The sequence below is a fragment of the Prionailurus bengalensis genome, chromosome E1 (genome assembly GCF_016509475.1).
Source record: "Prionailurus bengalensis isolate Pbe53 chromosome E1, Fcat_Pben_1.1_paternal_pri, whole genome shotgun sequence".
NCBI lineage: Eukaryota > Metazoa > Chordata > Mammalia > Carnivora > Felidae > Prionailurus > Prionailurus bengalensis.
This window is the reverse complement of record NC_057347.1, coordinates 60,237,049-60,259,175: the sequence shown is the minus strand read 5'-3', so window position 1 is coordinate 60,259,175 and position 22,127 is coordinate 60,237,049. Positions and strand designations below refer to the sequence as shown.

The 22,127-nt window shown below is 54.8% G+C and overlaps 1 protein-coding gene across 3 annotated transcripts in view; it reads left to right on the top strand.

Annotated features, from left to right (window-relative positions):
- The window catches only part of CCDC57 (coiled-coil domain containing 57), a 105,214-nt gene that overhangs the window by 44,124 nt on the left and 38,963 nt on the right, over nt 1-22,127 (top strand). For all 3 annotated transcript variants that reach the window (XM_043585444.1, XM_043585443.1, XM_043585445.1), the window contains 3 exons: nt 6,281-6,384; nt 8,928-9,098; nt 13,080-13,266. In XM_043585444.1, the coding sequence (XP_043441379.1) occupies nt 6,281-6,384; nt 8,928-9,098; nt 13,080-13,266 (462 nt within the window). The remainder of the gene's footprint in view (nt 1-6,280; nt 6,385-8,927; nt 9,099-13,079; nt 13,267-22,127) is intronic.

The following is a 22,127-nucleotide window of genomic DNA, read 5'->3' as shown; positions in this document are numbered from 1 at the left end:
TGGTAATGGCTGACTTTCTTCCTGACTCCAGAGAAAAATGTCAACATTTGACTTTAAAGCCGCTAAAGGTTTTTTGGAGCACAGGGCCAGATTAAGGAAGTTCCTTTCTATTCCTGCTGTAATACATGGTTGTTTTTTATCATGCTTCTGCCAGTTTTTGCTTACTGTGTTTTGGAGCTTTGTTGTTGGTTGCATACACGTTTAGAGTTTCTGTGTTTGTAAGAGGGGACCAGCCCTGATAGCATCACGTAATGACCCTCTTTACCTGTTAGGGGTGCAGTGCTCTAAAGCCTGCTCTGTCTAGTGTTAATCACATCACCCCAGCTTCCTTTTGATTAGAGTCTGCTTGGTGTATCTTTATAATCCTTTAACTTTTAACTCCTTATATTGTGGTAAAGTCCCCTTCCTAAGGAAAAATAAAATACCTCAAGGTAACCTGGCTATGTGTGTACATGACAACATCCCTCATGACCTTGTAACATGAGACCACTTAATCAGAGTGCATGTTTGCATGTTACCATATATGGGAGACAAAGAAGTAGAAAATATGTAAAAACTATGCCACGTGGCATTCAGGGGCTCATTTCTTCGGGTACAAACCCAACTGAACGGTGCTAGCACAAATAAAGTTGCTTCCTGGAAAGAAAAGCCTGGGTGTCAGACTCTCTGTGTGAGAATCTTGCTACAGCATCACATTTGAAATGAATTTCTTGTAGCAGCATATAGGCAGGTCAATTTTTAAAATCCATTTTGCGCGGCGCCTGGGTGGTGCAGTCGGTTAAGCGTCCGACTTCAGCCAGGTCACGATCTCGCGGTCCGTGAGTTCGACCCCCGCATCGGGCTCTGGGCTGATGGCTCGGAGCCTGGAGCCTGTTTCCGATTCTGTGTCTCCCTCTCTCTCTGCCCCTCCCCCATTCATGCTCTGTCTCTCTCTGTCCCAAAAATAAATAAACGTTGAAAAAAAAAATTTAAAAAAAAATCCATTTTGCTAATTACAAAAAATTTTTTTTCAGTTACGGTTTTCATTTTTTTAATGTTTATTTTGAGAGAGTGCATACATGCAGGGAAGAGGCAGAGAGAGAGAATCCCAAGCACACTTCATGCTGTCAGCACAGAGCCTGATGCGGGGCTCGATCTCACGAGCCGTGAGGTCGTGACTTGAGCTGAAATCTAGAGTCAGACGCTCAACTGACTGAACCACCCAGACAGCCCCATTTTGCTAATTTTTTTTCTCATTTGCTAATATTTTTAACTGATAGGATTTATATCATCCACACTTAACAGTTATTGTCGTGTTGATCTAAGCAGCTGCTTCCTGCCCGCTTTCTGGCCCAGGTGTCTTCTTTCCTGTGCCTGTGGGTCATCCGAACGTTGTTTGTGTTCCATTTTAATGTATGTGTTGTTTCTGAGTGTATCTGTCTGGGCCCCAGGGATCACAGCACGGCCATGTGACCTCTCGCAGCCAGCTCCCGTCAGCACCATCTTCCTGCCGTCAGGCCCCGTCCCCGCGTTGCTGTCGTAAACGTCACCTCTCCTATGTGGGGAACTGCTTCAGTCAGGATTAGCATTCTTGCTTTTAATTGTCAAACATAATTTTATTTATTTATTTATTTATTTATTTATTTATTATTATTTTTTAATGTTTATTTTTGAGAGAGAGAGAGAAAGAGCTACAGAATGCAAACCAAGGAGGGGCAGAGAGAGAGAGGGATACAGAATCTGAAGCAGGCTCCAGGCTCCGAGCTGTCAGCACAGAGCCCGACGTGGGGCTTGAACCCACCAGCCGTGAGATCATGACCTGAGCTAAAGTTGGACACTCAACCGACTGAGCCACCCAGGTGTCCCAAATTGTCAAACATAATTTTAAAAAACTCAAGAGGAGGGGTGCCTGGGTGGCTGTTGGTTAAGCGTCTGACTTCGGCTCAGATCATGATCTCATGGTTTGTGGGTTCAAGCCCCCCATTGGGCTCTGTGCTGACAGCTCAGGGCCTGGAGCCTGTGTCTGATTCTGTGTCTCCCTCTCTCTGCCCCTCTCCTCTGCTCTCACACTGTCTCTCTCTCTCCCCCTTTCTCCCCCCCTCTCTCAAAACTAAATAAGTATTGGGGCACCTGGGTGGCTGTCGGTTAAGTGTTCGACTTCAGCTCAGGTCATGATCTCACGGTTTGTGAGTTCGAGCCCCGCATTGGGCTCTGTGCTGACAGCTCAGAGCCTAGAGCCTGCTTCAGATTCTGTGTCCCCCTTTCTCTCTGCCCTCCCTTGCTTGCATGCTCTCTCTCTTTCAAAATAAACAGTAAAAAAAAAAAAAAACCAAGGTTATTTGACAATAAATTTCATATATTAAAAAAAAAAAAACAAACAAGGTTGAGTCTGTGACGTTCACCTGGGCGTTTGCCCTTTGTGTGTGTCCCTGAGTCCCGAGGTTCCAGCCTCCCTGTCATCAGCTCTTACGGCAGATGTGCTGATAATAAGCTCTCTGGTTTTCCTTTTTCACCTGTGTCCCTGCAGAATTTATTCTCTGGTATGAAAGTAGGAGCTGACGGTTCTCAGCTCTCAACCCTTAAGATAATCGTGCCACTTCCTGCTGAGAAGACTTCTACTGCCCAAACCTTTGTCTCCCACAAGCCACACACCTGTTCTGCCCACCAGCTTTCAAGAGTCTGTCATTCGTGCCCGAAGTCTGGCGATGATGTGTCTGGGCACACGCTTCTTTGGCTTATCCTGTTTGGCGTTGAATCTAAGGTGATTGTCTGTTGCCAAATTTGGGATGTTTTCAACCATCATTTCTTCAAGCGTTTTTTCGGCTCGATGCTCTTTTTTTCCCATAGGGACTCCGCTGTCAAAAATGCTAGCTTTTCCTGTTCCTTTCCCGAGGGTCCCTGTGGCTCTGTTCCTTTTTCCAGTGCGTTTTCTCTGCTGTTCAGGCAGGTGATCCCTGCGTCTGTCCCCATGCTCGCCAGGCCCGTGTCCTCTCAGCGCTGCTCTGAGCCCACTGGGGGGACTTTTATTTCGATTTCGGTTCAAGATTTCCATTTTGTTTTCTTTGTACCTTTTATTCCTCTAAAACTTTTCTTTTTCCACCGTTTTAACAGTGAGTCAGCTCGCACGGTTCCTCAGCCGGCCTGCTTGGTCCGTGACCCCACGATCCCGACGTCTGTGTCCCCCTCAGCGTTGTCTTTTCTCATTGTGTCGAGATCTTCCTGGTTACCGGCGTGATGAGTGACTTCAGACTCTGGTGCTCGGGCCCTCCGACCCTTACCACGCTGGTTTTACTCCACTTCTGTGTTAGTAGGCCCCCCACCGCCCTGGGGCACAGGGCACGTCTGTATCCCGGCCCACTCTCTTGGGCTGGCTCTGAAGGACCACTCACTCTCCAGAGTCTTTGCCCTGCTGTTGTGCCGTGCCTGCACGGGTGCCGCCCGAGCCCAGTTAAGTCCTGGGCGGTTTCCCTGGCCCCACAGAGCTCAGCTCTGAAAGCTTTGGCTGTCCGGATGCTGCCTGGTTTCCACGCGGGCCCCTCAGGGACTCTGTGGGCAGACTGAAGGAATTCCTTTCTCTCGCTCCCCCTCTCTGCAATCCTCCCCACATGCTCTTCCCAGGAGGGGTGCAGGCCGCGTGGTGCAGGCTGGGCCCTTGTCTGTATGGGCCGCACCAGCGGAGTCTCCCTCGTCTGGGCTCCTGGTGCTTCTGGCTTGTGGCTGCTCTGGCACCAAAGCCCGGAAACACAGGAAGGAAGATCAGGAACCCGCAGAGAGCGTCCCCTGAGCCCCTGCCCCTCGCCCCCCTGCTCCTTGCCCTCCCCCGCCCCTGGCCCCAGGGCCCACCCCCGCCCGCTGGGCACCCTCAGAGTCGCTTTGGGCTTTCAGCTTCCAGGAAGGAGAGGGACAGAGCACACGCTCATGGTCTTGTCCAAACAGCAGGCTTGCGCTGGGTTTTGAGTGTTAAATAGACTTAAAGTTCTGCAATGGACCCAACGTGATACATCCCTGTACTAATGTTGTTTTGAGAATTAATACGTTTATGTTCATGAGTGAGGCTGGTTTGTACTCTCTCTTAGGATGCTCATTGTCAAATTTGGGGATCACAGTTATTCTGGCCTCAAATATATTGGAAGATGTTCCCTATTTCTCTGCTTTCTGAAAAAGTTTGTGTCAGACTGACGTCAGTTTTTCCTGAACCATTAATAGATTTCAACTCTGAACCCCCTGGTTTAGGATTTTCCTTGTGGGAAGGTTTTAAAGTGTGAATTCAGTTTTTTTCACAGTTAAAAGATGATCCAGATTTTCTTTTTGGCATGTCACTTTTTGATATTTTATTAGAAAATTATCCGGTTCATCTAAGTTTTTGAAAATTTGGCATAAAATTGCCTGTAGTATTGTCCTAAAAGTTTTAAAAGCCTGTAGGATCTAAAATAATAACTGTGTTTTCATCGATTGCGTTGTTTCTGTTGACTTTTTTTTTCTTCCTTAGTCTTACCAGGAATTTATCTTTAAAAAAAAATTTTTTTTAACGTTTATTTATTTTTGAGACAGAGAGAGACAGAGCATGAACAGGGGAGGGTCAGAGAGAGAGGGAGACACAGAATCCGAAACAGGCTCCAGGCTCCGAGCTGTCGGCACAGAGCCTGACGCAGGGCTCGAACTCACGGACTGCGAGATCATGACCCGAGCCGAAGTCGGACGCTTAACCGACTGAGCCACCCAGGCGCCCCGGGAACTTATCTTTTTAAAAAGCCTTTTCAAGGAGCCAGCTCCATTACACATTTATTTTCTGTTTTCTCAGTATGTAGTATTACCTTTATTCTTTCCTTTCTTCTACTTTATTTAGTTGGCCTTCTTGTTTTTGAAATGGCTGTTCAGCTCATTGACTTTTCACCCTTCTTTTCTAAAAAAAGCTACTATGGCCATAAATATTTTCTTAAATTTTTTAAAAATGTTTTTATCTATTTTTGAGACAGAGACAGAGCATGAGCAGGGGAGGGGCAGAGAGAGAGGGAGACACAGAATCTGAAGCAGGCTCCAGGCTCTGAGTTGTCAGCACAGAGCCCGACGCGGGGCTCAAATTCACGAACCGTGAGATCATGACCTGAGCCGAAGTCGGCCGCTTAACCGACCAAGCCACCCAGGCACCCCTAATGTTTATTTATTTTTGAGAGAGAGAGAGCTAGTAGGGGAGGGACAGAGAGAGAGGGAGACACAGAATCCGAAGCAGGCTCCAGGCTCTGAGTTGTCAGCACAGAGCCTGACGCGGGGCTCGAACTCACGGACTGTGAGATCACGACCTGAGCCGAAGTCGGACGCACAACCGACCGAGCCACCCGGGCGCCCCTGGCCATAAACATTTTTTTTTTTAATTTTTTTTCAACGTTTATTTATTTTTGGGACAGAGAGAGACAGAGCATGAACGGGGGAGGGGCAGAGAGAGAGGGAGACACAGAATCGGAAACAGGCTCCAGGCTCTGAGCCATCAGCCCAGAGCCCGACGCGGGGCTCGAACTCACGGACCGCGAGATCGTGACCTGGCTGAAGTCAGACGCTTAACGACTGCGCCACCCAGGCGCCCCGCCATAAACATTTTTAAAAGGACAGTTTTCAATCCCTTCATTAAGTTTTGGTAAGCGTTAGGGGCGCCTGGGTGGCGCAGTCGGTTAAGCGTCCGACTTCAGCCAGGTCACGATCTCACAGTCCGTGAGTTCGAGCCCCGCGTCGGGCTCTGGGCTGATGGCTCAGAGCCTGGAGCCTGTTTCCGATTCTGTGTCTCCCTCTCTCTCTGCCCCTCCGCCGTTCATGCTCTGTGTCTCTCTGTCCCAAAAATAAATAAATGTTGAAAAAAAAAATTTTTTTTAAATAAAAATAAAAAAAAGTTTTGGTAAGCGTTGTATTAATGATAACTCAGGCCAAAATAATTTCTTACCTCTACTGATTCTTTCTTTGACCTCTGGGTTGTAGGAACATTTTTTCTAATTCCCAGATGACTAGGAGGCTGGTAAAGACTGGCCTCTGCAGACATTAGGTGGTAAGCTTCCACTGTTTACCTGCAAAGATTCTTGCTTTCTCGATACTAGGGTTATACGTCATCTGTCGCCAGCGCCTCTCAGTTTATGTTGGGACCACGTGCCTTCCACTCAGTCCTAGGGAATCTTCACTTACAGGTGGACACACGGTGACAGTAAGCGTCCCCAGCCCTGGACGGCACAGACGTCTACTCCCCAAAGAGGGCAGTTGACCGGAACCTTCCCCAAGGGAAGGAGACCTGAACCTGACAGAATCCCTCTTTCTGCAGGAGGAGCCGTGCCGGCCGATGGCACACCCATGGATCTAGCGCTCGGGAGGCTCAGAAACAGGACACATCTCCTGAACTTCCTGGTGGCCCGGCTCAGGCAGAAGGTATGGCCTCCCCTTTGACACTTGGGCTGGGCAGGTCTTTGGCTGGACCTCTTGGCCTCTCTGTGCCTCAGTTTCCCTCCCAGGAAGGGGTTATTGTGAGGTAACATGTCCCCAGCAAGGTGCACACAGTAAGGCCCGGTCACCGAGAGGAAAGTCCAGAGGCGCAGCGCCCACGGTGGGGCCCACGCAGGACTGCTGCCCCCTCGGGACACCCCAGAGCGCGTGGGGGTGCCCTGATGTGGCGTGAGACGCCTCGGAGGCCCAGCCCTTTCAGTCAGGCTGGCCGGCACCCACTGTTTCCTGGGATGCAAGTTCTGCCCTCTCACACGTGTTGCCAGGGTCACAGCCGTGCTTTATTGCTACAAATTCATAATTTCTCTTTTTTTAGAGTTTTTTTTTTTTTTATCGTGGTGAAATATACATAAAGTGTACAATTTTCAAGCGTACGTTCAGTGACGTTAACTACATTCACAACGTGTATAAGCATCACCACTGTCCGTTCCCAGAACTTTTTCGTCATCCAAACAGAAACCGTCCCCATCGAACACTGACCGCACATCCCTTCCCCCGGGGACGTCTGCCCTGCCTCCGGGAGCTGGACGACTCTCCCGTGAACGGGGTCTGCGGAATCTGCCCTCGCGTGACTGGCTCGTTTCCCTCGGCCTCATGTCTTCGCGGCTCACCCACGGGCAGTAGCGTAAACCAGTGCTCACGCCTTCTGGGGACGGGGTGATAAACCGCTGTGTTTCCCACACCGTCCGTCCTCCGATGGACACTTGGCTGCTCCCACGCTTGGCACTTGTGGAGAACGCTGCTGTGAACACGGTGTCCGAGCATCTGTTCAAGCCCCTGCTTTCAATTCTCTGGGGTACGTGTGTAGGAGTGGGATTGCTGGGTCGATGGTGACTCTGAAGAACCACCGGGCTGTTTTCACGAGCGGCTACACCGTTTGGTGTCCCTCTGGCTGCGTGTGAGGACTCCGGCGGCCCACGTCCTGGTTCCCACCACCTATTTTCTGTCTTTTCGACTCTAGCCGATCCAGTGGGGCGAAATGGCACCTCACAGTGGTTTTGATTTGCATTTTTCCTGATGGCTAATGATGCGGAGCATCTTTTCATGGAGTTATGGGCCATCTGTGTGCATTCTTTGGAGAAATGTCTCTTCAAATCCTTTGCCCATTTGTGATTGGACTGTCTTTTTTATCGCTGGGTTCGAAGAGTCCTTCGTGTACGTTGGACACTAGTGCCTTATCACATGTCCAGTTCGTAAATTTTTCCTCCCATTTTCAGGCTTGTCTTTTCACTTTCTTGACAGTGTCCTCTGAAGCGCAGGTTTTCAGTTTTTACGATTCCTGGTTTTGTCTGCGTTTTCTTCCTGCTTATGCTTTTGGTGTCGGGCCGCCCTGTCGCCTTCTGTGTGGGTATGTTCTTCGTGAGGCAACAGAAAGAGGGAATTTCACACGGTCCTTGGAGTCCGTAAATACGGGAATCACGCCACCTTGTATATTCAGACGGACCCCCGCACGCACGCGAGGGGAGGGGGCTCGGGACGCTCTGTACTTGCTGCCTCCCGTTCTGCCCACTGCTGCAGTTTCACACGCAGGCGTGCACACGCTTTGCAAACAGGAAATAAGCATTTAAAGCTTCAATTTTCTTTTGATAGTCAGAGAGCATAGGATTGTTGTGAGGAAAAATGTCCACTTCAAAGTGGTTTTTGTTTCTATTTTAATTAACAGCGTCTATCCACCGGTCACCTTTTTTGATGCGTATGTGACAAATTCAAAGAATAAGATACTCACCAGGACTTCACTGTAGGAGTTCCTGGAAGAAGAACACAATATTTTTTATCTTCCTGAGAATAAAGTGGGAAAGTCAGAGTGTAGAGAGGTGCCATTCTGTCCGTTGGTTCCTTTTTCCTTCCTTGTATCAGCAGGAGGACAGACGTTGTCCAGAGAAGCTGCCAAAGTGAGGGGCTGGGCCCGGAGCTCTGGCCAGAGACCCACTTTGGGGACCTCACGGCTGCCCTGTGGCGACCGAAGCTGCCGCGCACGCCTGGCACTCCCCTTCTTCACCTTCCGTGCACTCCTGCCTTCTGTCTGCTCCCCAGTTGTCAGTCACCTCCTCTCGACAGCCTTGGCTTCCCCCCTCCCACCCCCCACCGCCCCCTCCCAGGCCCCGGATTGCCTGCAGGTGTTTGTTTCCATCTGTACTAGGCTCAGGAAGAGGGTTTGAGGCCTCTGCCTCCGCCCGCCCGCCCGCCCGCCCGCCCGCCCGCCCGGGCAGTTCCCGGCCCGGATGCTCCCCACCCAGCCTTGGAGTCCAATGCAGGCTCCGCCACAGGTGCCCGAGGCCACCCTGCAGGGGACGGGTGGGGCACAGGCCTGCGTGGCCACTGCGTTAAGCCAGAGAGGAGAGACTGACAAACGTGTTCCTTTCTGACCTTCGCATAGTTTCTGCTCTGCGCCTCTGCCCTTCTGCTTCCTTGCCCTCTTGCCCTCTGGAGCCGGCACCCCCCCTAACGTTGCCCCTGAAACGGCCCCCCAGGTGCTGCAGAAACCCCTGGGCGCGGACACCGTCCAGCACGAGCTGCCCCACGAGGTGGGCCAAGTGCACCTGGAGGCTTTGGAGCTGCAGAAGCAGGTGGCTGAGCTCGAGGAGCATATCCGGAGCCACTGGCGGTTACGCGCCTTGGACCAGGTGGCCCTTGCGAGGCAGGTGGGTACCCCGCCCCACTGTCCCCCTCTTCCAACTGGCCGCTCTCGCAGTCGGGCCTGGTCCTCGGCAGACACGGTGCCGGAGGGGTGCGGCCCCACCTCAGGCCTCCGGGCCCTGGGACCCTCCACTTAAGGCCAGCGTAGGAAACCCGCACGTGTGGAGAGGGCTCTTCTGTTTCCCCTAAAAGGGAGTCCTTGACTCTTGCTAGGGCTTTGGGAAGCCCTGAAATGAAATGCAAATTGGGGGTTTTCCTGGTGAGGATTTATCTCCCAGAGCGCTTGAGGCCACGGCCCCTACACACGTGACAGTGGGCCCCGTGTGGGTGTCACTGGGGTTCCCGTCATGGTCCCCGTCAGGCCCTCCGCAGCCAGTGCCCATCTGGCTCCATGTTTGAGGCAACGTTCTGAGCCGTGAGAGAGCCCTGCGGCCACCGTCCCCGCAGATCTGACAGACCGGCCACTTTCCTTCTCACCGAAGGCTGTTGGGAATGCTGTTGAGAGCGTGCATTCCTTACTGTCCGTTACCTGGGGGGACCAGGGGTTCCCGCGGTTACCTGTGTTATACGGTGGCCCGCGGTCACGACTGTACCGTGGTACCAGAGCGCGCCCAGAGCTCCGGGCGCGGTGGTATAGGGCAACAGTCCTCATGTGTCCCAAGCTCGGTCCCAGGGGCGGCACTGACGGGCACGAGTGGGACTCGGCTCCAGGACCACGTCCGTCACCGGAGGACTGGAGGGAAGGTGGGTCCACTCCCTGCTGGCGTGGAAGCGCCTGGACGCGCCTCGGGGCGGACAGCTGTGTGAGAAACGGCCCAGAGGGGAGGCGGGACACAGAAACACCACCCGGAGGGCCAGCCCTCCTGCCATCTCGGCCACGGGCCCCCCTCACCCCGTGTCCACCGTTCATCTCAGATGCTGCCCGTGCGCGGCCCCGAGGTCAGCTGCGTGGGGGTTCCCGTAATACCCCTCGCCTGCTTCGCGGATCCCGCTTGCTTAGGGGGAAGAAATCCTACAAATCAGCAGCATTTAAGATCCAGATGTCTAATTCTGTGGCAGGCAGGCTGGGGCTGAAGCACGTGTGACCTTGGGGAGAAATCGAGGCACAGGAAACCTAGGGCCGGTCCCGGTGCCCAGACGAGGGCCGTTCCCCGGAGCGCCAGCATCTTGGCGGCCCGGAGCCTTGAGCGCCCCCAGTGCCGAGATCCTGTTTCCGAGTGTCTCGCTCTGAGAGGAAGCAGGATAAGTGGTGGGCTCCACCACGGAGACCCGGAAACAGGGCGATGGGACAGAAGGACGCAGGCACCCCAGGGCCTCAGGCGCTGGCCACAGAAGAAGCAGGACTTGCAGCGTGGGGTCAAGGAGAGGGCGGAGGCGGGAGGCTGGTCCCCCAGATGCGGAGGGGCCGGTGCACCGGGCAGCCGTCCTGAAGCAGAAAGGAGAGCGAGGCTGCGACGCAGCACCCGTGACGCCTCGGTTACAGAGGGAGAGGGCAGCTTTCCAGGGGAGCGGCCTGCAGACGCTGCTTCCGAGGGGTGTGCTCCCATCGCGGACGCGGGGACAGACGGGCGTCCCGGGCTTCCGAGCCGGCCGCGCCCGGGGGTCACAGCCTGGCCGCAGACTGCAGCCACGAGCGACGCATTAAAACCGGCCTGTCAGGAGCCTGCAGGGACCCGGGAGACAGCTGTCACGTGGGGCTCTGTGCCCAGGGCGGGAGAAACCAGCTGGGTGGGACATGACCGGACGGTTGGTGAGGTCTGCGCGTGGCCTGTGTATCAGGTCATAATGTTGCGTCCGGGGTAAACGTCGGTTGTTCGAAACCGTGGTTTGAAGAGAACGTCCGTTTTGGGGAGGCACGGACTGGAGCATCCAGGTGTCAGGGAGCCTGATGTTGCCAACTTAACTGTCGGCGGATCAGGGAGCAACCCGTAAGGCGAGGGGGCCGGTGGCAACGGAGCAGGGGGGTCGGTGCCGCCAGGGCACTGGCCTAGTAGCTCCCGCGCGAGTCTCACGTTCTCCCGGGTGGAGGCAGGTCCCACACCCCCCAGCCCAGGACAAGGGACCGTGCAGAGCTCAGTCACCCTCCCCAAGGGCAGCAGAGACCACTGCCCGCCCGGCACCTGCACATCCCTGCAGCTGTCCTGTCTCCGGTGACCCCCGGCCCGGGGGGGATTGACCGAGGCCCAGGGGTCTCCCTGCCAACCTTCCTCCCAGTCCTAACGACCCTCCAGCCCCGAGCACAACGGGAGGGACGCTCTGGGTCCACTGGGGGGCAGTGTTGGCTGTCGGTCCTCCCCGCCGGCTCTGCCTGCAGCCTTGGCAACCCTCGGGAGAACCCGCGGGAGCCAGCCGCCCTGGCCAGCGCCCCTCTGCACCCCCAGGTCGGGGCTTGCTCTGACAGCCTCCCGAAGGGCTTCTCTGTGGAGCCCGGCGGCCGCTGCCCTTGGAACAGAGTCCCCACGGGGACGCCTCCCTGGCCAGGATGCTGGGAGCACACCCACGGGGCTGGCGTGAGGGGCCCGCCTGGGCCCCAGCCCGCAGTCGCTCGCGAGTCCCGGAATGTGTGGTCACAGGCGTCACGTCGTGGGCGTGGGCAGAGCATAGAAAGAGATCAGAGCAGTTGGGTCAGAAACGGAACCCAGGACGGCCCCCGGCTGGGGGACAGGGCTGCAGAGCCCACTGCGCAGCCACGGGGGCTAGAGCTGGGCCACTTGCAAGTGTGGCCCCCCAGAACCTGGACACAGGCCCCCCGGTGAGGGCTCGACTCCGGGCTCTTGCAGGGGGCCGCCTTGCCGGCTGCAGGCCTGCTCCCGAAAGTCGGTTTTCCCTGAGGCCTCTGAGCAAGTGTCTTTTCAGGGCTGCTCTTTCCTCACGTAAAGTGGCTCAGGTGACTCCCAACACCGCGCTCCTGGGGAGGGCACGCCCTGTCCTCCCTTCCTCCGGGTCTATCCCAGCTCCTCCAGAGACCCGAGGGCCCCACTCGTGTCCTGGGCCCTCGGGAGAAGGTCGGCGAGGCTGAGAGCAGGCCCAGGTCCCGCCACTGGGGAGTGGGCGTGGATTTGGGTGCTGGGGCCTCAGTGCCTCGGGCCGTCTCCCCGCCCCGACCTCTCTTCCTGCCGAACTAGCCTGGCACACTCCAGAGGCTTCCGGGCTGCCTGAGGAACAGTGGCCACTGGAGGGCACAGATGCCCGCCAGCCCTGGAGAGGCACACCAGGAAACGAGGCCAGGACAGAGCGTGCTGGTCTGTTCCAGGGACTCCGGGCTGCTTCCCGCTCTGGCTCCGGCGTGTGTGGCCAGGACAGGGGCACAGTGCAGCTTTTCATGGGTGTAGGGAGCAGCCGTGCCTAAGTAGGCCACCTGCCTCCCTAGGGGCCATGGACACCAGTTCCTCCTGGGCCTCTGTCTGGCTCAGAGGCAGCCCGCACACACGTTCTCCTCTTCCTCTCTCTCGTTCTCTACTCCCCGCCTCGTTCCGAACACCCCTCTGAGTGGACTGCATGCGTGCGTCGGGGCCATGTGGTGACCCAGCACAGGGACCTCACAGCGCAGGGTCCAGATAGTAAGGAAGAGAGTGGAGGGAGGCCTCTGCCGGCTCCTCCACTCCAGGTGACCCCGGTGCCCATGACCTGTGCACCCAGCCTGTCACCCTGGTGCATACGCAGCCCTCGTGAGTCCCGGAGGCCGAGTGTGGGTGCCAGCTGGCTCCTCATTGTCCTTGCTGGAAAGGTGCAGGCTCAGTGGGGGTTGCAAGAGGCTAGAAGCAGGCCTGGTCTCCACAGTCTGTGGTCTTCGTTCACCCCACTCATGGAAGAGGTGGCCTCCTGCATGTGGGGTCCCCATTTCATTGTCAAGACTCGCTGGCCCTTCCTCTGTCTCATCCTGCAAGGATGTTCCCCAGGGGTGCGGGCTCTGGGGCGGCCAGCCTGCCCCTCTCCCACCTGGAGGGCTGGGCTTACAAGCTCTCTGCCTGTGGCTTTGTTCACAGGTCCCTGCAGACCAAGGACCCATGGGGACCAAAGACCAGAAGCCACAGCCCCCGCAGGTGTCGTCTGTGCCCCGACTCCAGAGGAAACTGAAGGAGGCGGCCCGAGAAATCGTCCGCCTCCGCCTGGAGAAGGAGCAGCTCCTGGAGACAGGAAACAGGCTCCGAGCGGAGCTGGGCCGCGGCCCAGGTGAGCGTGGGGTTGGCGGGTCGGGGGCCTCACAGACCTGCTCTCTCCTGGCCTGCCGCCCGGAAGGGGGGAAGCTTTGCCGCCCTGCGGCGAGAACGGGCCGGGGGAGGGCCTGGCCTGGCTTCTCAGGCGGGAGAACAGAAGCCTCCCTTGTGGAGTGAAGCTGGGGTCAGGGGTCACGGGCACAGAGCAGAGCTTCACGCTGCCACGGGGTTTCCACGAACCGGTTCCTGTAGCAGCACTTGTGAGAAAAATACTGCAAAGCGGGCGGCCTTTCTGGGCCACCGTGTTCCTGGGCCGGCTGTGCTGGGCTTCTCCGAGTGATAGCCGCTGTGTCTGCACTGCGACCCGGGCCCAGCTGCCTACAGGTGTCTGAGAGGGTGCTGGGTTCCGAGACCGACAGGCAGTGCTGAAACCGGGCTGGAAAGAGACGTGCCCTTGTTCCAGCCTGCGGCACGGGCCCCGGCAGCCACTGTGAGTTCTGTGAGCTCACAGAACCCCGGGGCTTCGCTTGCAGCCGGCGAGACTCAGACTGATACCGCTTTGGCGAGAATTTATTAGATGTGGGTTCACTGCAGGACTTCATTTATAGTAGTGGCATTTCACAAGCCACAGCGTACAGGGTAAGGTCTCTGAGCAAACCAGTAAGGAAATCATATGCTCCGAGCCAATGATAGACTAACGGCACACCGTTCCAGGCGAGGGAAGACGGCCGGCATGGCCCGGATTTAGCTGCCAGCCTATAAAGCGCCACCATAGAGTGGTACCTGGTGGCCCATAGCACTCTGCTGTCTCCTGGACCTGTGGCTGTCCTCGTTTTCTGAGGCCTTCATGTGAGCAGTGGTGCGATATTCAGTCCACACTGCCCTCTCCCCATCGTCTGTGCACATATTACCTATGCTCATCTTTGCAGCAACCGTAAGCACGGAGAAAGGCTTCCCTAAACAAGGCTAAAAAGTAAACTACCCCATAGGCGGGGGAAGGCAAAGATCAACCGCTGTGACGGTACATTTAAACGTCTCTAAGGAAAAGACGCAGCGAACACAGACAAAGGGAGATGTTTTCGACGTGTCTGACGGGCGGAAAGGATCGATACCTAAAACAGGTGTCTACAGATCACACGCAAGGGCCCAGATGGCCAGTCCCAGGAGAAGTGCACGTAGCTGATGAGGGTGCGGGTGACACGTGGCCTCAGGAGTCTGAGGAAGCCACTGAGGTCAGCATTGAGTCTGAACCTCAGATTGAGCAGTGTCACTTGGCAGTGAGGAGCACGGGGCACGTGTGTGTCGGTGGGGGTCTTCGTCGTTGAAGCCTTTTGGACGACGTGACCGCGTCTGTCTCTTTCTACGATTCTGCCCTTTGAATCGGCAATCCTTCTCTTAAAAATCTAATTAAAAGATACTTCACGGGGGAAAAGGATGTATGTGCAGGATATTCTCGGCAGCGCTTTTGCTGTGGTGAGAAAGTAATTGGGAACAGGGCAGACCCCGGAGTCCAGAGCTTGGGGCGCTGCTGGGCTCCCTGCAGTCACCCCCACAGGGTGCTGCCTCCACCCGCAACTCGAACCAGGTGGGGCGGAGAGCTGGCTTTTCCGCCGTTCGACTCCAGTCCTCTGCGGGTGATGCTTTGGCAAATACAATAAAAAGGTGGCGGTGCCAGGTCACCCCCAAAGCTCCTAACGCTTATTCTCATCGTGGGCCCGGTGTCGTCTGTGCACCACCGGGCCAACTGGCCCCTCTTGGGCAGATGCCGCCTGGACGAGCCGTTTGCGGACAGAAGCCACCGCCGGAGAGCGTGTCTGTGTCAGCAGGCGGGCACACGGGAGACGGTGTGTGCGCGTGCGTGTGACTGTGCACGCACATAGACGGAGGGCTGCGAAGAAGCGTGTCCGTTTCTCCGCGGCTTGGGGAGGAAGCTACCAAATGAGATTTGGGGACTTTTCTCTGAATACTTCTGTATTGTTTGCAATCTGCAGCTGTACCAAACGCTCTTAGTTTGCTTCCTTCTGGGAAGGCCATCTTCCCCCACACCATGCGGGTGGTGGGGTTTCTGCTCTCCCACAGGCGTGCTCGGACCTCATGGCAAAGGCTTTAGGCGAGACTGGTCTGTCTGCATTTATTTTACAGAGATGACTTATCTGGTGCGTAAATACAGGTGGCGTGTAAACCAACTGTGACGAAAATATCTTGTCATCGTTTAACAGCGTGAATAACGTGAGACAGTCCAGCCGAGGTGGCATCCTCTGTCTCCCGTGGTTTCCAGGTGCTTTTCCGGGCGCCTCTGCAGACCACCCCCCCCCACCCCCCGGCCCCGCCTGCACCCGCCCCGGGGTGTGTCCTACCTCAGCTGCCTGCGGCAAGCACCCCGTCGCAGTCCCCGTCTCCGCAGCCCGGGGCTCCTCGAGGGGTCATCTGCAAGAATCTTCACATCCAGTGCTGTTGTAAAGACTTTGCTTTGGGGGCAGTTGCAGGATCGCAGCAAAACTGCCAGGAAGGTCCAGAGCTTGCCCGCGTGCCCGCCCCTCGCGCACAGCCTGCCCACGCACCCGCCACGGTGCTGTCGGAAGCCTCGTGCGGGGACGTTTCGCCTGCTCGTCCCTCCCCCACCCCGGCAGCCCTGGGTCCTTGTCCTGTCCCCACAGCTCTGCCTTTTCCCAGGGTGCCTGGCACTTGGAGTCACGCAGCCTGGAGCCTTTCGTACCTGACCTTTTCCCCTGAGTTTTTGTGTGTTCTGATTATAAAAAGGCTGTTTGCTCATTGCAAAGATGTAAGTGTGTGCAGGGAGGTGTTAATTCCTACAGGAAAGCACAGATTACTGACCTGAGCAAACCCGCGGCCCGGAGGCGGTGCCGGGCGCCTGTCCGTCCACCACGGTGTGAGTGTGCAAGCCCCCACACGGCCCCACGCTGGAGCGCGTGCCACACGAGCTCTGGACCGGCCCTCTCAGGACGCGTGGGGCCCGGACGGCCGAGCCCACCTCCAGCCAAAGCGGGTCTTGTGCGTTCCCAACAGTGAATGAAAGCGCTTGTCCGACCGCAGCCTCGCAAGACGCCGTGCTCGTTCGGAGCTGTCTGGGCCTGTGCACTCAGGGAAAACGCGTGGTCGTTTAACTCGGATTTCCAGTGCGTGTGTGCTGCCAGTGCGTGATGCCTCATCATGTTGTTTTCCTGCTGAACTTGTTCGTCCAGAAGTGATTTGCTAAAAAAAAAAAAAAAAAAAAAAAGGACAGGGGCGCCTGGGGGGCTCCGCGGGTTAAGCATCTGGACTCCAGCTCAGGTCGTGATTTCACAGTCCGTTGAGTTCGAGCCCCACGCCGGGCTCTGTGCCGGCAGCTCGGAGCCTGGAGCCTGCTGTGGATTCTGTGTCTCCTCCGCTCTTTGCCCCTCTCCCATTTGCACATGTGCTGTCTTTCTCCCTCTCTCAAAAATAAACATTTGGGGCGCCTGGGTGGCTCAGTCGGTTAAGCGTCCAGACTTCGGTTCGGGTCGTGATCTCACGGTTCGTGGGTTCGAGTCCGCGTTGGGCTCTGTGCTGACAGCTCAGAGCCTGGAGCCTGCTTGGGATTCTCAAAAATAAATAAAAACATTTGAAGAAAGTTTAAAAAGGGACAAATGAGGCTTTCGTTGGCCTGCTGACCCCACACTGTTTAGCAGGAACACGTGAGTAAATAGTTCCTCACCTTTCTTTTTCATGATTACATGCACGTTTAAAAACCTGTTGTGGGGTGCCTGGGTGGCGCAGTCGGTTAAGCGTCCGACTTCAGCCAGGTCACGATCTCGCGGTCCGTGAGTTCGAGCCCCACGTCGGGCTCTGGGCTGACAGCTCAGAGCCTGGACCCTGCTTGGGATTCTGTGTCTCCCTCTCTCTCTGCCCCTCCCCCGTTCATGCTCTGTCTCTCTCTGTCCCAAAAATAAATAAACGTTGAAAAAAAAATTTTTTTTTTTAAATAAAAATAAAAAAATAAAAGCCTGTTGTAAGCAGAAGGCGATCTGTTGTTTTGCACCCGCCTGCCAGGGGCTCCTTGACGCCTGCGGCCACACCTTCCTGGAGCCTCTCTCTGGCGGCCCACGTTTTGTTTTGAACCAGGGTCTAGAATGATGGCTTGGCTGGAGAAAATTCCATGTCGGCATTTTCTTATAACCTTTTCAAAGCGGGTGTTTCTCTGTCTTTGAAGAAGTTGGCCCTTGGCCGGTGAAGCCCCTTCCTTGGGGGGTTGGGGGGGGGTGTCCCTGTTCCCTCTGGCCGCTCTTCTCCTGTGACGCCAGCCTGGGTCTGAGCGGGAGTGGGCTGGTGTTACTTTAACCTGCTCAGGAATGGGATTGTTTTTTTTAATCTTAAGACTTGTGGTTTGTTGGTTTTTCCCATTCTTTGAAATTTTTAGCCATTGTTTCTTTAAACGTTCTTCCCTTCTTTCTAATCTCTTCTGGAGATCTCATTAGACCTGCTGGGACTCTCTCTCCTCTCCCCCCGCCCCCCTCCTTCCCTCCTGCTTTCTCCCTCAGTCTCTCGCCCATGTTGTCTCTTTCCCTCTCCATCTCTCTCCCTCTCTTCCCCCTCCCTCTCTCCCTTCATCTCTCTCTCTGTGTCCCTCTCCCTCCCTCTTTCTCTCTCCCTTCCCCCTCTTCCTCTATCTCTCCCTCTTCCCCTCCCCCTCCCTCCCTCCCTCCCTCCCGCCAGTGGATGGATTCCTGTGTCTTTTTTTTTTTTAATTTTTTTTAATGTTTATTTATTTTTGAGAAAGACAGAGACAGAATGCAAGTGGGTTAGGGACAGAGAGAGAGGGAGACACAGGGCCCCACCCAGGCGCCCCAGATTCCTGTGTCTTTGCAAGTTTACATTTCACGTGTATTCATTCCTTTCTTTGGGTTTGTTTGATTATTCTTTTCCTGATTTCTTTAACATTTATTCTTGTTCAGTGATTGCATTTTTTAAGGTGTGAATCTTCCATCTGAGTGTCAAGGTTTTGAGGGATAGCGTCATCACTTTGATTAATGTCCAGATACTCTGCCATTATGGACTCAGGTTTTCTGTTTCACTCAAGTTGTTTAGGAGAGTTTCAGGATTTTTTTTGTCATTTTCAAACGTGTTGAATTTTACTTTTGAACCTGTTCCTTTAGCAGCCTTATCATACCAACTTATTAACGTTCTTTCTAAATATATGTGTAGTTGCCAAGAACCACGATTTTTGTGTTAAAGTCTTGCCCGATTCTCCTTCCCTTCCTCACCGCGTGCACCGTGCATTTTCCCGCTGCGTCACTCGGCGTGAAATATCCAGACAGTCACAGGTCCTGCCGGTCAGGTTGTGCAGTGTCCTTTCTGATGTTCAGTGCCGTCGGGGGCAGAAAAAATGACGTTTTTAATCAGGTGTTTGGAAGGGTCGTTTCCAGAAGGAGGCAAAATATGGCTCTTGGACACCTATGAAAAAAGATACAGATTTGGGGCTTTCTTGTCATTCAGCAGTGACAGCCAGCTCCAAGGAAAGGGCCAGTCGTGAGTTGCAGAGTAAGGACCCTGAATTGCAAGTGGAGCTGGATCTGGTTCTTCTTCTTTTTCTTCTTCTTCTCCTTTTAATGTCTGTTTATTTTTGAGAGAGGGAGAGAGACAGCGAGAGCAGGGGGCGGGGGTGCAGAGAGAGAGGGAGACACAGAATGTGAAGCAGGCTCCAGGCTCCGAGCCGTCAGCACAGAGCCCGACGCGGGGCTCGAACCCACGGACTGTGAGATCATAACCCGAGCCAAAGTCGGACGCCCGACCGACCGAGCCCCCCAGGCGTCCCCGGATCTGGTTTTTCTAAGGGGAGGGGCTGTCAGGGAAACTGTGGGTTGACCTCGTAAAGTGCAAGCGTGCCTCAACTTGCAGGTCTGTGGGGCAGGAGGCGGGCCGTGGGGGCCGAGGCCTTGCTGCCCTCAGAGCGGTTTCCACTCCAGAGCATATGTTTTCTTACCGTTTTTCTGCTTCGGATAAAACATAAGCTCAAACAAGGATGATTCGTGATCGTAAGCAAGGCTGCTTGGCACTTGGCTGGATTATGTCCATAGGTGTAGCAAGAATGTTAATACACCGAGCCGGCTTTCCTGAGTTCACTTTGCCAGAAGTTTCCATCAGGAGTCCAGATTGGACTTTTTACAAGCTTCTCGTTTGTTGTCCTGATGAGGCCAGGAAGCCAGTAACGCACTGGTTTCATCTGCTAAATGCTTTTGAGCAAATTCCTTTTATCCCAAGGTTTCAGAACTACCCTGAGGCTCCATGGCCTGCTGGAGGTAACCTTCCCAGCTCTTCGCCAGCTGTGTGCCTCGGCTCCTTAAGTCAACCGGAGTAACTTCTGGTGACCGGTCCTGACAACTAAGTGAGCATCATGCTCAAATCTGGCCCGCACCGCCCGTGTTTCCAGTCAAGTCCCGGTAAAACGGAGCACCGATTCTCAGGGCACCGGTGCAAGTAAAGAACCGTGTTGCAGGAGGGTGTTAAGAAACAAAATTCAAGCGGGTGAATTTGTAGATCTAATTGCCTTTGTTGAGCGATTCAGGACTCAGGCAGCGTCCCATGCAGCAAGGAGAGGGAGCTCAGAGGGGCTCCACAGAGTGGAAGGTTCTTATAGGAAGGACAGTGGGGGCAAGAGGTACATTAGCGAAAGAAAAGGGTTGTTTGCAGCCAGATCACCTTCCCTACCTGTAAGGGCCGGGGTCCACTGGCCGAGGACCCAGTGGCAGACTCCACTGACTACAGGGCTCCTGACAACCGGTTAAAGCTGCATTTCTGGGGGCAGTTGCAGCTAGGTCAGGCATAAAGCCCTGGTCTGGGCCTGTGATTTGCTTTTGAACAAAAAAAAGAAGACTGGGGCGCCCGGGGGCTCAGTAGGTTGAGCGTCCGACTCTTGGTTTCAGCTCAGGTCATGATCTCATGGTCCGTGAGTTTGAGCCCCGCTTTGGGCTCTGTGCTGACAGCAGGAGCCTGCTTGGGACACACTTTCTCTCTCTCTGTCTCTCTCTCTCTGCTCCTCCCCTGCTCTCTCTCTCTCAAAACAAATAAACTTAAAAAAAGAAAAAAGACTCAACAAGAGTATCTGGGTTCTGAAGGACTTAGGAAGATGCCACTTAGAGATGTTTCACATCAGCTCACAAAAGCGGAGACCCCTGAAGCCTTACAGACTGCGGCTGGCTAAGAGGAGGGAGAACGGGCCCCGTCTAGAGCTAGGACGTCGACCGTGAAAGCGACGTATCCAGAGAAGAGCTGCCATCGCCCCTGCCCATCCCTTCCGTCCTCAGTGACCAATTCTTGATCCACTGGATTTTGGTTCCAGGTCAGAAGAGTCCACGTTCTTCTCGACTGGAGCTCTGGAAATCCTGCCTCGCTCAACTGGGAGCATCTCAGAGTGGGCCAGGCACCGCCAGCAGAAGCCTGTGCCCAAAGTACAGCGGGCCCCTCGGCCCCAGGGGGTGCCCGAAACGGCAGACAGTACCGAACACTACGCATTCCACGTTTTTTCCTAGACGTACGCGCCCACGATAACGTTTACAAGTTAAGCGCGGTAAGAGACTAGGATAACAGCTAATGAGAAAATAGAGCGATTATAGCCATATATTGTAAATAAAGTGCTGTGACTGTGGTCTCAACACAGCCTTACCGAGCTGTCTCCCCTTTCCTGTGATGCCGTGAGACAGAGAAATGCCTGCGTGAGGAGACGGAGGAGGTGGACGCTGTGGGTGTGTGACAGTAGGTCAGGAGGGGGACCGTGGGTCTCCAGACGCGCTGACAGCGAATAACTGGGGGCGCCTGTGGCTGAGACCGCGGCCGAGACCCACGCAGCCTTTCCACAGGCTCGTGGATGGTCCTCCCGACGACAGGCACGCTGACCTCGCTGTAGAGATTTCCCTCTTGTCTCGTTTTTCCTCCTCTTCTCTCCTTATCGAAGTGCAACTTTTCGCACAGTGACCTTACTTTTCCAGTGGCAGTTTGCATGGGTTCCGACTTCTCCACATCCTGGGCACCACTGACTGCCCGTCTTGTCCGTTCTGATGAGTGAGAAGCCGCAGCTCACTGTGGTTTAGAGTCTGCGTTTCCCCGACGACTAATGATGCGGACCATCTCTGCAGGGGCTCGTCGGCCATTCGTGGGTCTTCGGATTCCATGGCTTTTAAGCTCCGGGTTTAAAATCTAAAGAACACAAGTTCACTTCCGAATTCTGTCCTTCCCATGTGCTTTTATCTCCTGGAGGAAGCTGACGGAGTGCTCTGGGACCCGTTGCTGGAGCTCCACGGTGACAGGGCTGGTTCCTTGAGTACCTAGAGGCTAATAACATGCAATATATCCACCACCATCTTCAGACGGATGGATAATAAGCTTTTTCAAAATTTCTGTTTCAGTTTCTAATACGGTAAATATCAGTGTTTACAGCTCACACACACCCCAAAACCTCGGAGTCCTCGCTAAGCTTGTGTTTAGCCACGATGATTCGTTATTCTGACAAACCTTATTTCAACAGTAGTTGTATCTTGTAGTATTGTCAGCTTAAAGATGCATTTCCTAGATTTTTAGGTAACGTAACCCAAGTTGAGTTAACGAATGGGTATTCTTTGGCGACCCGGATCATTTCTGAGTAAGACAGGCTGCTTGCAAGATGACAGGCGGAATCTTCGAGTTTATTCATTTAACCTCCTGCTGCTTACTTTTCTGTGCTGCAGAGAGAGTGCCCTTCGGGACGGTTAGTGAAGGTGTTGATTTCTGCTTTGAGAAGCCGCGTCAGGCCACACGCAGCCGCGGGACGTCTTGTGTGCGCGTCACCCCCCACCGCGTGCTGCAGGAGAGAGGTGCCTGGGGTGGAGGAGGAACGCCGTGTTCTTCTCGGGGTTTGTGCTGGGCGTG